This window comes from Mesoplodon mirus (genome assembly GCF_964341445.2).
Source record: "Mesoplodon mirus genome assembly, chromosome: 11".
NCBI lineage: Eukaryota > Metazoa > Chordata > Mammalia > Artiodactyla > Ziphiidae > Mesoplodon > Mesoplodon mirus.
This window is the reverse complement of record NC_138987.1, coordinates 30,369,454-30,386,608: the sequence shown is the minus strand read 5'-3', so window position 1 is coordinate 30,386,608 and position 17,155 is coordinate 30,369,454. Positions and strand designations below refer to the sequence as shown.

The window sequence follows — 17,155 nt, the reverse complement described above, 5'->3', positions numbered from 1 at the left end:
GGATGCTCAGTAAATATTAGCTACAGGATTGCCGTTGTGTGTAGCTCCCTGGAATGTGTAGTGCATAGTCTGCATAACTGCCTGCTGCAGCTCTGGTTAGCTGCCATTATTGTTATCATTATTATTATCCCTTTACTGTTCTCCAGTAGGCCAGTTCTTACCATTTGGAATTATAACCATTGGCTTTTGTTTTCCCATCTTTATTAGTGATAAGATGTTCAGTGTGGTAATTGTATTTAAAGGTAACTCAAGATAAATTTGAGTCAGAAATGCAGAAACAATCATTTTTATTTTTAGATGATACACATTTTAAAAAGTATCCTGGATAATGAATTAATACTGATCAATAAATTCATTACTGAGAAAGAAAAATCTGCCTTATCTTCTTTTATCACTGTTAATAAGGAGTAATATTTTGTTTTTCACACCTGTACTTTACATCCTGCTCTTTGGACCTGATTGTACTATACAGAATTGAGAAATTCATTGACTTGGAATTTACCATTACCATTTGGGAATAAAAGATGCAGTTTTAATATGAATAAATCAGTATTTTAGTAAAAGAACACTATTTCAACATAGGCACTGATATTTTACTTTTAAATGTAGAAGGATTTTAATATGTTTGGGGGGGTGGGTAAAGATTTTTGCAGTTTGGTCTAAATTGTGACTAAAACAAAAAAATCACCAAAAGGGAAAGAGAGGTATCAATCAATGTGCTCCAACTGAGCAAATGCACTATGTTTGAATACAGTGTTGTCCCCCTAACTGGAAGGGTTAGTGTTCTAAAAACCCTACAGGTGGTTGAGGGATTTTAAGACATTTTGTTCATTCAGCAGATACTTCTTGAACTCTTATTACCAAAAACTGTGCTTAGCAACTTGGAAAAACTGAATTGAGGGAACTACGTTTTTAAGTTTTTCACATTCACTTAAAACAGTAAATTTGGGGTATAAAAGACTGATAGCAATATTACTTTTAACCATCTCTTGTGTACTAGAAACTTCAGGATCGTCCCACAATTTCAAACATATGTTTGTAATTTTCTTGTAGGTAATATGCCTAATACTAGGTTCTTTGAACCCCCGTTACTCCATCCAAGTGTTTTTCTGATTGTATGGTTCTAGAAATGAACTCTTTAAACATTTAGGATGGAAAAAACTTTGGGTAGCATTTATTTAAGACAACTGGCATAGCTAAGTTGGTCAATTTCAAGTGTGATTACAGTGCACAGGGTTATATGTATTGTCATTCCTCATACAATTATGTGGAGCCCTGATACAAGCTGCTAGCACCTTAATGCACATCTCTGCTCCCTCTCCTGACCAGTGACTGCGGCATGCAGTTCTAAGGCCCAAGTTTACATTCCTTAACGTCCTTCTCTTTCTGTATCCTACTTTAATTCCCTTTTCCTAAATGCAGGTGACACACTTTGGTTAGTCTGGACCCCAAATCCTTGTATTTCAGGAAAAAGAGTGCAATAAAGCCATGAATAATGGGGTTTTTGTATACGGGTAACTCAGAGGGAGAAGGGTTACTGGACACAAACTCCCCTACCTCACATACATTAGCCACCCAGTTAATTCTAGAATATCCTGGAGATCAAAGGTGACCTAGAGACAAGGAGCCAGGATTCTTGCTGCTACTCTGTGGAATTAAAGTGCAACTTGTCAGTCCCTCTCAACAAAGCCATTGAGCACAGACTGGCTAATAAGGCTAGACTCAAAGATTTGGTTAGCATTTCCTGAGTCCCTACCATATGCCACGCACTGTTCGTAGGAAAATTAATTCATCAGTATCCACAAGGAGTTCACTCCACAAGGAGAGAGGGCCATCTTGAAGAATTACAGTGCTGCGTGTTAAGGTGTTAGAACTGTGCACTGTATACTATGAAATATGCAAAGTGAGGGGCCTACAGGCTGGGAAAATCACAGCTTTCCTGACCCCCAACTCCACACCCAGCATAGGACAGCTAGGCCAGTCAGGGCACCTTGTCCTTGGAAACATTCAACTCTAGTTGCGATTAATCATGTCATTGGTTGTTAATGTCTTTGTCCTCCACTAGAATGTAAACCTCATCAGGATAGGGAATGTACTTTATTCCCCCTTGTCTTGTGCACCGCTGTTTTGTCATTGCAGCTTCACATGCTTGACTCTTAACAGGCATGCCATAAATATGTGTATGGATAAATATGAGAATAAATGGGACAGACATTGAGCCTGGCTTTAAGGAGAAATTTGTTAGTCTATGAGGTTGGCATCACAGGTAATAATTAGAATGTAAAGCACCTAGCAGTTTATCAGAAAAGGTGAGTATTTGGGTGAAAGCGGCCGGAGGGAGGCTGTTAAAGACGCATCAGACACTGTAGCTGACTGCTTTATTGTGGGGAGGGGGGGGCGGCGGGCAGGAAAGCTAGATATGTACCAGAGAAGTTTCGGGATTTTTTAAACTACGTTTCTTTTGTAACTTAGTTCTTTACCTATAGACTAATTTTGGGAATTCTGAATGGCTATAGCTTAAAGATATAGCTTAAAGATATAGCGGTTTGAGTTATTTCTACCCTTTTTTTCTCCCGGGCTAGTGACACTCCCCAAGGGACAAAAGGACTGAAACTCCAATTTCTCTAAAATACTGGGAGGGAAAGGGTGAGAAAATGTCCGAGGCAATAGTTGCCGGCCAGAGGTGCTGTTCCCCGGACAGCTGACTCGCACGCTGGCCCAACTCCGCAGGTCCCCTCCGCTTCGCCCGGCCCCGCCCCGCCGCGCTGCGTCAGGAGGGTCATGTAGCCTGCGCCCCGCGCCCTGATTGGCTGCGTTGGGGGCTCCAGGGCGTGTCTGTGGGTTACGCGAAGCGGGGTCGGAGCGGCTGAGGGGAATTGGCTGGCGGCTTGGGACCCTGGCCCCTGTTCCCAGGCATCGGGAGGACGCCAGGCCGCGGGGAGCCTCGGCCTGGGGAGGTGGGGAGGACGGAGCCAGAGACCCGGAACTCGCGCCTTGTGCAGAGTGGACGCCGACAGGTGAGTCGCCCCGGTCCTTCGACCCTGGGGGTGATCGTCCCTGGCCGCACAGCGGCCGAGAGGCTGGAGTCGGGAGCTGCCCACCGTGAAGCCAGACTTCCCGCTAGCTGCTCAGCTCCGCCTGGCTGGCTCGGGAGCTGGGTGGACGCTGGGGCGCCGCAGGTCGGAAGTTTCTCTGGATATGAGCGCAGGCCCCACATGATGGATGTGCGGCTTTCGATCGCTCCCCAGTATCCAATGCTTTGGGCCCTCGTTTTTCCTTTCTTACAAACATTGGGGTTAATTTGAAACTGTCAGCAGGTCGTACATGTTATAAAAGTAGAAGTTAACTGAATTACCGGTGTTCGTCGAGGGGACCATGTTATGAAAATTGTGCATATTACAGAAGTGGGTTTCACTCCTTAAAAACGCTTAAGAAACATGAAGTATCAAAAAATAAACCACGTTGTGATTTAGAAAACATTTACCTGGATCATTGCTATGTGCAGAGCACAGGGCTAAGAGCAGGACTCAGCCAAGCTGTTGGGTTTGAATCCAAGGTCTGCCCTTTATTAGCTGACCAACCTTGGGCTACTTTACATGCATCTGTTAACTCATCTTTAAAATGGGTTGCTGTGATGGTTTAATGAGTTTCTGAATGCTTTGTGATTTATGGTATTAATTAATTTAACCTTCACAATCACCCAGGATGTAATCTTCACAAACACCTAGTGATGCCATTTTCCTGGTGCTTAAACTGAGGCACAGAGAGGTGAAGTGACTTCCTCAAGTTACAGCACAACTAATGACCAGGAATTAAGCCCAGGCAGCCCACAGCTTTACCCACTACATTAAGTTTTAGTGAACTTGGTTTGTCATCGAGTTTCAGTTGACAGATACTGATTTTGTTTCTGTGGACCAAGTTCTTTGCTGGGTACAGGGGATAAAGTAGAAGAGTATGCAGACCCTGCTTTCCAAGTGCTTGCAATCGGGTGCAGGTTGTTTATAGAATGCAGGGTGCTCATGAATCCTGCTAAAGTCTTTTGCAAAATGTGAGTATGGGTCCTTTTTTGGGAAAGAGAGGGAGTCTGGCTCACACCGTGTTCTCCGGTGGGTCTGTGATTCAAAGGTATGAAGAAATATTTTAGCAGAAAAGCTAGTGTCTAGCATAATGCCTGACACACAGAATGAGCCAAACAAACAAAAACAAAAAAACTGGTTGAATGAATGAAGAACTTATAGGAGTATAAGTGCCACAGTAGGGTCAAGAGCAGGGTGCTGTGGAAGAGCACACATGAAAGTCACCTGCCCAGGAATGCCTCCTAGAGTCAGCAGTGCCAGCCAGGTGAAAGGTAGGGAAGGAATTCATTGGAACATGGCAGTAAACCGTTTCTGCCCTCATGGAGGGTGAGACAGAAACCACACATGAACAGCTGCAGCTATGACAAGTGGCACATAAGAACAGTCCATGGTGATAAGAGAGCCTGTCAGGGGGACAGGAAGCCTTGTCTATTCATGAAGGGCAGGGAACTTTCCCTGAGAAAGTGACACTTAGACCTAGGAGTTAGGAGCATTGCGGGCATGGGGAGTAGCCCTCAGTCTTCAGAGACCCTGTCATGGGAACAAGTAAAGCACCAGGGGCAGAAAGGAAGCTGGTGCAGCTGGTGTAGGCAGAGGGGGACAGGAGATTTGGGTGGTGACAAAGCCTAAGACAAAGAGGGCTTGCAGGCCATGGTAAGGCTTTTTTACTTTATGTCTTTATCCTAAAGTACCATCGAAAAGTTTATTGCAGGGAGGTGACAAGATCACATTTTGAGAAGAAGCTGGAAAGAAGCCCAAGTGGATTAAGAAGCCCCGGATGAGGACAGGATCTCTGGGGAGAAACTCTTAAGGTAAGAAGAGGAGAGGGCCTAGAATCAAGCCTTGAAGGTGAGCCTGAAGAGGAGACAACTAAAGGACAGTCAGGAGTGTAGGAAGAAAGGAGGAGAACCAGGGGAGTGGGAGGTTTTGGAAGTCAGGTATGAGTATTTCACAGAGAAAGTGGTCACCTGTGCTGAAAACTGCTGGTGTCAAAAGAGGGAGGAACTAAAACTACTCACTGGCTTTAATCACATGAAAGTAGTCTTTATGGGAAGTTATATAAATAGGAAGAGAGGAAATGGAAAGAAAGAAGGAGCTGCAAGAATTAACCTGAGGGGAAGAGAAAAATGGGATTTTAGTTGGAGGGGCAGTGAGAGAAAGAGCCACTGAGGTGAAGGGTGGGAACCTCAAGAGAGGAGAATGAAGCTGAAGGAGTGAATACATGAGAAACAAGGGCTCTAGACACTTCAGGCCAGAGAGGCTGGGATCAGCACAGGAGCAGGAATTACCCTGGATGATGAAAGATGTCATTGTAGTGAAGGGGAGATAGCAGAAGGTTTATGTTTGGTATGATGAATTGCACTCCTTTCTTTGTACAAGTTAGAGGCAAGGATATTGGTTGAGAGTGAAGGAGAGAATGGATGTCAGGGGAAGCTGGAGGTCTGAGTTGAGAAGATTTGACATAGTTGTTGGGGGATGTGAAAGAGAGAGTTGACCAGAGATTGTTTTAGAATGGTCTGGCAGAGGGAGCCAGGTATGCAGCAACGGCTGGAAATTAGCCACCTGGCTCATTCAGGGAATTGCAAAAATAGTAGGGGAGTGAGGACGGAGGCTAGCTAGAAACAGAAACTATATTTAATACAGTATAACAAAGGAGGCATCACAAATCATGGGGAAGGAAAGGATTGTTCAAACATGGTGCTTAGAGATAGCTAAGCTATTGATAAAATCTATTTACATTCTTAGCTCACAATCAGAAATTTCAAATGAATTAAAGGAGCTAGCTTTTAAAATTCAAACAAAGTTCAGGTGCCTTCAACGTGGCAGAGGAGTAAGACGGGGAGATCACCTTCATCCCCACAAATACATCAAAACTACATCTACATGTGGAACAACTCCTACAGAACACCTACTGAGCGCTGGCAGAAGACCTCAGACTTCCCAAAAGGCAAGAAACTCCCCACGTACCTGGGTAGGGCAAAAGAAAAAAGGAAAAACAGAGACAAAAGAACAGGGACAGGACCTGCACCTCGGGGAGGGAGCTGTGAAGGAGGAAAAGTTTCCACACACTAGGAAGCCCCTTCACTGGTAGAGATGGGGGGTGGGCACGGGGGGAGCTTCGGAGCCACAGAGGAGAGCGCATCAATAGGGGTGCAGAGGGCAAAGCAGAGAGATTCCCGCACAGAGGATCAGTGCCGACTCTCACCAGCCTGAGAGGGTTGTCCACTCACCCGCCGGGGTGGGCGGGGGCTGGGAGCTGAGGCTCCAGCTTTGGCGTTCAGATCCCAGGGAGAGGACTGGGGTTGGCTGTGTGAACACAGCCTGAAGGGGGCTACTGTGCCACAGCTAGTCAGCAGGGAGTCCGGGAAAAAGTCTGAAACTGCCTGAGAGGCAAGAGACCATTGTTTCAGGGTGTGCGAAGAGAGGGGATTCAGAGCACCAACTAAATGAGCTCCAGAGATGGGCGCGAGTCATGGCTATCAGCACGGACATCAGAGACAGGCATGAAACGCTGGGCTGCTGCTACAGCCACCAAGAATCCTGTGTGCAAGTACAGGTCACTATCCACACCTCCCCTCCCGGGAGCCTGTGCAGCCTGCCACTGCCAGGGTCCTGTGATCCAGGGACAGCTTCCCTGGGAGAACACACGGCACACCTCAGGCTGTTGCAATGTCACGCCGGCCTCTGCTGCTGCAGGCTCGCCCTACATTCCATACCCTTCCCTCCCCCCCAGCCTGAGCGAGCCAGAGCCCCCTAATCAGCTGCTCCTTTAACCCCGTCCTGAGTGAAGAACAGACGCCCTCAGGCGACCTACACACAGAGGCGGGGCCAAATCCAAAGCTGAACCCCAGAAGCTGTGCGAACAAAGGAGAGAAAGGGAAATCTCTCCCAGCAGCCTCAGGAGCAGTGGATTAAATAGCAAGTGCTCATGGAACATTCTCCAGTGTAGATCATATCTTGGGTCACAAATCAAGCCTTAGTAAATTTAAGAAAACTGAAATCATATCAAGTATCATTTCCGACCACAATGCTGAGACTAGATATCAATTACAGGAAAAAATCTGTAAAAGATACAAACACATGGGAGGCTAAATAATATACTACTAAATAATGACGAGATCACTGAAGAAATCAAAGAGGACATCAAAAAATACCTAGAAATAAATGACAATGAAAACATGATGACCCAAAACCTGTGGGATCCAGCAAAAGCAGTTCTAAGAGGGAAGTTTATAGCAATACAATCCTACCTCAAGAAACAAGAAATGGGACTTCCCTGGTAGCGCAGTGGTTAAGAATCCGCCTGACAATCCAGGGGACACGGGTTTGAGCCCTGGTTCGGGAAGACCCCACATGCTGCAGAGCAACTAAGCCTCTGCGCCACAACTACTAAGCCTGCTCTCTAGAGCCCGCAAGCTACAACTACTGAATCCCGCGTGCCTAGAGTCCATGCTTCATGACCAGAGAAGCCACTGCAATGAGAAGCCCGTGCACCACAATGAAGATTACCCCCACTTGCCACACTAGAAAAAGCCGGCACGCAGCACCGAAGACCCAAGGCAGCCAAAAATAAAGGGAGAAAGAAACAAGAAACATCTCAAATAAACAACCTAAACTTACACCTAAAGCAATTAGAGAAAGAAGAACAAAAAAAAACCCCAAAGTTAGCAGAAGGAAAGAAATCATAAAGATCAGATCAGAAATAAATGAAAAAAATGAAGGAAACGATAGCAAAGATCAGTAAAACTAAACGCTGGCTGTTTGAGAAGATAAACAAAATTGATAAACCATTAGCCAGACTCATCAAGAAAAGGAGAAGACTCAAATCAACAGAATTAGAAATGAAAGAAGTAACAACTGACAATGCAGAAATACAAAGGATCATGAGACATTACTATAAGCAACTATATGCCAATAAAATGGACAACCTGGAAGAAATGGACAAATTCTTAGAAAAGCACAGCTTTCTGAGACTGAACCAGAAGAAATAGAAAATATAAACAGACCTATCACAAGCACTGAAATTGAAACTGTGATTTAAAATCTTCCAGCAGACAAAAGCCTGGGACCAGATGGCTTCACAGGCGAATTCTATCAAACATTTAGAGAAGAGCTGACACCTTCCTTCTCAAACTCTTCCAAAATATAGCAGAGGGAGGAACACTCCCAAACTCATTCTACAAAGCCACCATCACCCTGGTATGAAAACCAGACAAAAATATCACAAAGAAAGAAAGCTACAGGCCAATATCACTGATAAACGTAGATGCAAAAATCCTCAACAAAATACCAGCAAACAGAATCCAACAGCACATTTAAAGGATCATACACCATGATCAAGTGGGGTTTATCCCAGGAATGCAATGATTCTTCAATATATGCAAATCAGTCAATGTGATAAATCATATTAACAAATTGAAGGAGAAAAGCCATATGATCATCTCAATAGATGCAGAAGAAGGTTTTGACAAAATTCAACACCCATTTTTTGATAAAAACCCTCCAGAAAGTAGGCATATAGGGAACTTACCTCAACATAATAAAGGCCATATATGATAAACCCACAGCCAACATCATTCTCAATGGTGAAAAACTGAAACCATTTCCACTAATATCAGGAACAAGACAAGGTTGCCCACTCTCACCACGATTATTCAACATAGTTTTGGAAGTTTTAGCCACCGCAATCAGAGAAGAAAAAGAAGTAAAAGGAATCCAAATTGGAAAGGAAGAAGTAAAACTGTCACTGTTTGCAGATGACATGATACTATACATACAGAATCCTAAAGATGCCACCAGAAAACTACAAGAGCTAATCAATGAATCTGGTGAAGTAGGATACAAAATTAATGCACAGAAATCTCTTGCATTCCTATACCCTAATGATGAAAAATCTGAAAGAGAAGTTAAGGAAACTCTCCCATTTACCACTGCAACAAAAAGAATGAAATACATAGGAATAAACCTACCTAAGGAGACAAAAGACCTGTATGCAGAAAACTATAAGACACTGATGAAAGAAATTAAAGATGATCAAACAGATGGAGAGATATACCATGTTCTTGGAAGAATCAACATTGTGAAAATGAGTATACTACCCACAGCAATCTACAGATTGAGTGCAATCCCTATCAAACTACCACTGGCATTTTTCACAGCACTAGAACAAAAAAATTTTACAATTTGTATGGAAACATGAAAGACCCCGAATAGCCAAAGCAATCTTGAGAAAAAACAGAGCTGGAAGAATCAGGCTCCCTGACTTCAAACTATACTACAAAGCTACAGTAATCAAGACAGTATGGTACTTGCACAAAAACAGAAATATAGATCAATGGAACAGGATAGAAAGCCCAGACATAAACCCACGCACATATGGTCACCTTATCTTTGATAAAGTGGGCAAGAATATACAATGGAGAAAAGACAGCCTCTTCAGTAAGTGGTGCTGGGAAAACTGGACAGCTACATGTAAAAGAATGAAATGAGAACACTCCCTAAAACCATACACAAAAATAAACTCAAAATGGATTAAACACCTAAATATAAGGCCAGACACTATAAAACTCTTAGAGGAAAACATAGGCAGAACACTCTGTGACATAAATCACAGCAAGATCCTTTTTGACCCACCTCCTAGAGAAATGGAAATAAAAACAAAAGTAAACAAATGGGACTTAATGAAACTTAAAAGCTTTTGCACAGCAAAGGAAACCATACACAAGACGAAAAGACAACCCTCAGAATGGGAGAAAATATTTGCAAACGAAGCAACTGACAAAGGATTAATCTCCAAAATATACAAGCAGCTCATGTAGTTCAGTATCAAAAAAACAAACAGCCCAATCCAAAAATGGGCAGAAGACCTAAATAGACATTTCTCCAAAGAAGATATACAGATTGCCTTCAAACACATGAAAGGATGTTCAACATCACTAATCATGAGAGAAATGCAAATCAAAACTACAATGAGGTATCACCTCACACCAGTCAGAATGGCCATCATCAAAAAATCTACAAACAATAAATGCTGGAGAGGGTGTGGAGAAAAGGGAACCCTCTTGCACTGTTGGTGGGAATGTAAATTGATACAGCCGCTATGGAGAACAGTATGGAGGTTCCTCAAAAAACTAAAAATAGAACTACCATACGACCCAGCAATCCCACTACTGGGCATATACCCTGAGAAAACCATAATTCAGAAAGAGTCATGTACCACAATGTTCATTGCAGCCCTATTTACAATAGCCAGGACATGGAAGCAACCTAAGTGTCCATAGACAGATGAATGGATAAAGAAGTTGTGGTACATATATACAATGGAATATTACTCAGCCATAAAAAGAAACAAAATTGAATTATTTGTAGTGAGGTGGATGGACCTAGAGACTGTCATACAGAGTGAAGTAAGTCAGAAAGAGAAAAACAAATACTGTATGCTAACACATATACATGGAATGTAAAAAAAAAAAGAAAAAAAAATGGTTCTGAAGAACCTAGGGGCAGGACAGGAATGAAGACACAGACATAGAGAATGGACTTGAGGAAACGGGGAGTGGGAAGGGTAAGCTGGGACGAAGTGAGAGAGTGGCATGGATATATATACACTACCAAATGTAAAATAGATAGCTAGTGGGAAGCAGCTGCATAGCACAGGGAGATCAGCCTGGTGTTTTTTGTCCACCTAGAGGGGTGGGATAGGGAGGGTGGGAGGGAGATGCCAGAGGGAGGAGATATGGGGATGTATGTATAGGTATAGCTGATTCACTTTGTTATACAGTAGAAACTAAGACACCATTGTAAAGCAATTATAGTGTAATAAAGATGTTAAAAAAAAACAGGGACTGAAAAATAAATAAAATTCAAACAAAAATATAGAAGCAAATAGGGATGAATTTTTATCTTCTCATCTGATGTATAAAAGCAGTAGGAATCCTAAAGGAAAGTGAAACTTCCCTGATCCTTTGACCAATTAAAATTAACTGATTTGTCCTGACACGTGCTACACAATGTATGAAGCTTGAAGACATTATGCTAAGTGAAATAAGCCATGGTCACCATTCCACAGCTAACCTGATTTTCTATGGCTTCACTAGGGCAGTCACATGGCATTCCTCATTTTACCTGGCTGAGACTTATTTTAATTCTAGATTTATAAAAAAAAGTTTTTCACATAATTCTCATAAAAAAGCATACATTTATTCACTCATTTTAGAGAAAACAAATTCACTGACTTATTTTGATAATAGTTATTTAGCAAAAGAATATTTATTCTAAAATATAAAATTAGAGTTGACACCCCTCCTTAAAAAGTATTTGCTTCAGCTAAACATCAGCTTGAAAATGTAAAATGTTAAAACAAAAAAAAGTAGGTGTGTGTAAATAGTGTATGTGTCCTAAACCTAAACGTATCAGAGTTGAAAGGGAATGTGTGTCAAAATAACATTTGAGGTTTGTGAATCTTTGAACTCCTTGTGGTTTTCCTACTGGTCTGTAAAATGGAACTGACTACTGCAGGAGGTTGTGGCAAAGCTCAAGCAGATGATGTATTTATAAACTTTAAGATGTGAAGCAGTGTATTACAGTTACTTCATCAATTATTTAAGAGGCTCTATTTAATATACTCCACATGAGTTGTCTAATTTAAGTCCGTTTTATTTCCATGCTTACTACTTACAGCTCAAATTTGTGTTTGTATTCTGAAAGTCAACACCTTTTATGTTAAAAACCTGTATTTTCTTTGATACAGGTATGATGAGTACCTTCTGAGTCTCAGGATGGTGGGAATTAGCCAGTGGATTGCAGGCATGTTGTGGAAGTTGCTGATGAGATCCCAGCCCTGCAGGCTCTGTTCTTTCAGAAAGATGCTATCAGCTCCAAAATACACACCTTTGCTAGCATCCTTCACCTATACAACTGATAATCAGTCAAATAGAGAAAATAAAAAGACAGTAGAAAAGCTCTATAAGTTGTCAGTTGACATCAGGAAAATTCGAAGATTAAAAGGATGGGTACTTCTGGAGGATGAAACCTATGTTGAAGAAATTGCAAATATTTTACAACAGCTAGGTGCCAATGAGACTGCTGTAGCCAGTATCTTGGAACACTGCCCAGAAGCAATTATCTGCAGTCCACCTGCTGTTAACACCCAGAGAGAACTCTGGCAGTCGGTTTGCAAGAACGAGAAAGAGTTAGTTAAGTTAATAGAACAGTTTCCAGAATCTTTCTTTACTGTTAAAGACCAGGAAAACCGGAAGCTGAATGTTCAATTCTTTCAAGAGTTGGGACTCAAAAATGTGGTCATTAGTAGATTTTTGACAACTGCATCTAATATTTTTCACATTCCTATTGAGAAGAATAAGCAAATGATAAAGCTTCTTCAAGAGAGTTATCTAAATTTAGGTGGCTCTGAGGTCAACATGAAAGTTTGGCTACTAAAATTATTAAGCCAAAACACATTTATTTTGTTAAATTCTTCTGCATCTATAAAGGAAACACTAGAATTTCTCCAGGAGCAGGGTTTTACAAACTTTGAAATTCTCCAACTTCTCTCCAAACTCAAAGGATTTCTGTTTCAACTTTGCCCAAGAAGTATACAGAACAGTATGTCCTTCTCTAAAAATGCTTTTAAATGTACTGATCATGACCTGAAGCAATTAGTTTTGAAATGTCCTGCCCTTTTATATTATTCTGTTCCAGTTTTGGAAGAGAGAATTCAGGGATTATTGAAAGAAGGAATTTCCATAGCTCAGATAAGAGAGACGCCAAAGGTTCTTGAATTAACGCCACAAATAGTACAGTACAGGGTAAGGAAACTGAATTCCTTAGGCTATAGAATAAAGGATGGATATCTAGCAAATCTAAATGGAACAAAAAAAGAGTTTGAGGCTAACTTTGGTAAAATTCAGGCCAAAAAAGGAAGGCCATTATTTAATCCTGTGGCACCATTAAATGTTGAAGAGTAACTTGCTGACGTTGCTTCTTTCTATCAGTGCCGAGTAAAACCGAGTAGCAAAAACTTAAGTGATTCAGGCATATTGTGGGCACCAGTAATTTTAATAACCTACTTAGCTTCTGCGTTGTGTTTAAATGACCTCTAAGTAGAAAATCTCTCAGTAAATTGCTATACTTAAAAATATAAATTGCATTTATTTTAAATAGTTTGTAATTTTGATCTTGAGCTATTTCTAAAAACTATTAAATGGTCTATCAGTGTGATATTTTATAAGTGAGTAATTTCTAAGAAACTGACAAGTGCACTCCATTCAAAGTATGGATACATTTTTACTCATGTAGCACATTTCACCTGGGATGCAGACCCAGCCTTCTTTCTCACCACCAGCTCTGAAACATCACTCTACTATGGTGTGAATTCTGTAGCTTAGTGTTTAGTGAAACATTAGCAAGCTTCTAATACATTTTTGTGGAGAAAGTTGATTTCATCTCCAGGTTGGAATAAGGGAATATCTTTGAGAACCAAGTATTGCCCATCAAAAGGAATAATTAGAGCTTATTTGTGTGGTCAGTTTGTTTAAAATTGACTGTTTTATCTCATGAAACACTTTTATGTGCATTTATTACTTTCCCCTTTTTACAGATGAGGAAACAAGCTTAGAGAGCCGTCCAGCTGCCCCATGCCAGAGCCCAGATTTACTAAGATCTCTCTTCTGTTCAAACCTTGTGAACAGAAAAAGGATTGCTTATGAGTTGGCATAAGAAAAGTCACCCCTACCTGACATGCTAAAAGAGTACCAACTACAAATTTAGGGATTTTTATGAAAACATCTCTGTAAAATTCCTTAAATTTGAAATGATCTAATTTGAATAAACTTTCTGAAAATCCAGGTCTGACTGTAAAATATGAAAGGTAAAGTGTGTGATGGTTGGTACTGATTTTAGTTAGGTTTCAAGTTTCTATTTCTAAACTTTGTTCCAAGATAAATATTATGCAAACAAAGACTGGCTCACTTTCAGCTGTGGAGTTTGAACTCTGTAACAAATACACAAACAATTGACTCTTGACCCTCAAACATCTGCGCTATGTGTGCGTGGCCTTAAGCAAAGGAAAAATTATGAAAAACGCAGGCCACGTCTTCACTCTGTTCCTTCATTCAGCAAATGCAGGTAACTCTCACTCTCCCAATCTGTTCAGTTCCTTAGGAAAGCGAAAGGTATCTCTGTGCAGCACCTACTAAGTGCTGGGCACGTTGTACTTTACAACTCTTAAGAACTGAGTACCACTGTTTATTGTTCTAACAGATGAGGACATTCAGGCACAGAGAGGGTAAGTCACTTACTCAAAGTCACACAGAAATGTCTGTTCAAGAGAAAGCATGGCAGCCAGTATAGTCGGGGCAGAGTTAAGTGATGGGAAGAGTGACACAAGATGAGCATCACAGGTCCATCTAAGGAACAGGATCTCATTCTAAATGTGATGGGAAACCCTTTGGCAGATTTTAGTTTATGCTGACGAAATCATCAGCAGTGCTTTCACCCTCAAAAGTATCTCAGTTTGGAATACATTATACATTATATGGTCACCTTGGTAGTTCTATGTTAGATGTCAATTTTGAGATGCCTACAAGAATCTGAGCAGAGATTTCAAATAGAAAAATGGTGAAGTCTGGAGTAGTGAGAAATCAGGACTGGAGATACAGATAATCAGGGACCATCTGCATATCTATGGTATTTAAAGCTATAGCTCTGGGTGAGACTGCCAGAAAGAGGATAGATTTGGAGTAGTGGCTGACCAAGCCTAGAAAGGATTGACCAGAGTAAGTCTGCCAAGAAAAGAGGGCATTTTCAATAATATTGAATACCATGGGGAGGTCAACTAAGATAAGAAGTGACTAGTGGATCTGGCTAAAGGGAACTCATTGGTTGGCCCTATCAAGAGTGATTCTGGGGGCTTCCCTGGTGGTGCACTGGTTAAGAATCTGCCTGCCAATGCAGGGGACAAAGGTTTGAGCACTGCTCCAGGAAGATCCCACATGCTGCGGAGCAACTAAGCCCGTGCGCCACAACTACTGAGCCTGCCATGAGCTCATGAGCCACAACTACTGGAGTCCACGCGCCTAGAGCCCATGCTCTGCAACAAAAGAAGCCACCGCAATTAGAAGCCCACATACTGCAACAAAAGAGTAGCCCCTGCCCACCGCAACTAGAGAAAGCCCACGCACAGCAACGAAGACCCAATGCAGCCAAAAATAAATAATTTTTTTAAAAAAATAATTCTGGTGTAATGAGAAAGGTAAGAAGGCAGCTGGAGTGGGTTGAAAGAATAGGAGATGAGGGCTTCCCTGGTGGTGCAGTGGCTAAGAATCCGCCTGCCAATGCAGGAGACATGGGTCAGAGCCCTGGTCCGGGAAGACCCCACATGCTGCGGAGCAACTAAGCCCATGCGCCACAACTACTGAGCCTGCACTCTAGAGCCTACGAGCCACAACTACTGAGCCAATATGTTGCAACTACTGAAGCCCGCGTGCCTAGAGCCCATGCTCTGCAACCAGAGAAGCCACCGCAATGAAACCTGTGCACTGCAACGAAGAGTAGCCCCTGCTCGCTGCAACCAGAGAAAGACCACACGTATCAACAAAGACCCAACGCAGCCTAAATAAATAAATAAATATTTTCAAAAATAGATGAGGAAGAGTCAGGGACTATATAGTTCTCAAGAAGTTTTGCTGCAAAAGGAAGCAGAAAAATGGAGATTATGAGATTTTTTCTTTAAAGAAAGGAAATAGTGGAACATGTTTATATGCCGATGGGTATAACCCAAGGAGAGAGAGATGGATGAGATGGAAAATAATTAATTTTAAGGATTAACATCCTTGAGGAAGTGAAGGTGGACTGACTTCGGATAAGAGCAGAGATACTAGTCCTCGTCCACAGAGCATGGGAACAGATGCAGGCAGGTTGATAGTGTGCATTGTGAGAGGCAGGAGTCTTGCTGTCTGGTTGCCTCTTTTTACAGAGAGATTTAGAATGGGAGGAGGGGAGTATAGCAGGACAGATGGAAAGAGGAGGTATGAAATAGTCACTTTGAGGAGTAGGAAAGTAAACAAACATGAAGGTATATAAGAAAGTTTAGCAGAGTTGAGTGCCCATGTGTGCTTTGTGGCCATTAATTTAAGAGCTTTGTCAGTACAGCAGCAAATGGGGCAGTTATGGTTACAGAAATGCATTTGTAGCTTACTCTAAAAGTTTAAACTAAAAAAAATCCACATTCATGGTCAAACATGCAGTATACTGACCTGTCCTTTAGACCACATCCTAGTCCGTTATCTTTTAGCCCTTGAACTGCTGCCTATTTCTTTTTTTTTTTTTTTGCAGTACGCGGGCCTCTCACTGTTGTGGCCTTTCCCGTTGCAGAGCACAGGCTCCAGACGCGCAGGCTCAGCGGCCATGGCTCATGGGCCCAGCCGCTCCGCGGCATGTGGGATCTTCCCAGACCGGGGCACGAACCCGCGTCCCCTGCCTCGGCAGGCGGACTCTCAACCACTGCGCCATCAGGGAAGCCCCGCTGCCTATTTCTATTCTTGAATTCTTACTCAGATCTTCCTACAAATAAAATTTTAGATTTTCAAAATCAACAACAGGGGGAGATATCCTTACATAAAACACTAGAGTCAAATTTCATTTCCTCTGTGAAAAAAGGCTATAACAAAATACATGATTTCCTTTAAACAGTTTATGTATAAATTCATTTCTGTGGCAAAATGTAATTAGCTGCCAATGTAAGTATGATCACCCAGAAGACTTCCAGTGAGCTCAAATCAGACAGCCTGGTAAATCAAGCATACAGGCAGCACTAATGCCAGCAGCAGAATGAAGGACTAGCTACTGAGTAGTCAGTCCCCTTTGTTTCTGGACATAAGATGGAGAGGTTCTGACTTACACGAATTCAAAAGTGTTACAGGAAATTCAACTAACACTGGAACTGTGCTTGCCCCATATTTGTAAAAAGGGAATAAAGATACTTTTCCTCATTAAGGTCCTCATACAGATTAAATCAGAGAATTTATGGACAGTGCCTGGTAGGTAAGTAGATGCCCAGTAAATATCAATTTTCTTCCTTC

General features: G+C 41.9%; 1 protein-coding gene across 5 annotated transcripts; it reads left to right on the top strand.

Annotated features, from left to right (window-relative positions):
• Window positions 1-2,824: 2,824 nt before the first annotated feature.
• On the top strand, window positions 2,825-16,742 carry MTERF2 (mitochondrial transcription termination factor 2). 5 transcript variants are annotated; one of them, XR_014295324.1, is made up of 3 exons: window positions 2,825-3,017; window positions 4,766-4,888; window positions 16,410-16,742. XR_014295324.1 is itself a non-coding variant. In XM_082636109.1 (3 exons), the coding sequence occupies exon 3, from the start codon at window positions 11,855-11,857 to the stop codon at window positions 13,040-13,042; it is 1,188 nt and encodes a 395-aa protein (XP_082492235.1). In that variant the 5' UTR covers window positions 2,825-3,017; window positions 4,789-4,888; window positions 11,827-11,854; the 3' UTR covers window positions 13,043-13,659. The 5 variants fall into 5 exon arrangements, 3 of the variants coding, with proteins under 3 accessions (XP_082492235.1, XP_082492234.1, XP_082492233.1); XR_014295325.1 differs by lacking the exon at window positions 16,410-16,742 and adding an exon at window positions 13,675-14,050; XM_082636109.1 differs by lacking the exon at window positions 16,410-16,742 and adding an exon at window positions 11,827-13,659 and having other exon boundaries at window positions 4,789-4,888.
• The last annotated feature ends 413 nt before the right edge of the window (window positions 16,743-17,155 follow it).

What these genes read in the sequence shown, in the direction of transcription:
- MTERF2 (XM_082636109.1), top strand. Translation starts at nt 11,855, where the DNA reads ATGGTGGGAATTAGCCAGTGGATTGCAGGCATGTTGTGGAAGTTGCTG.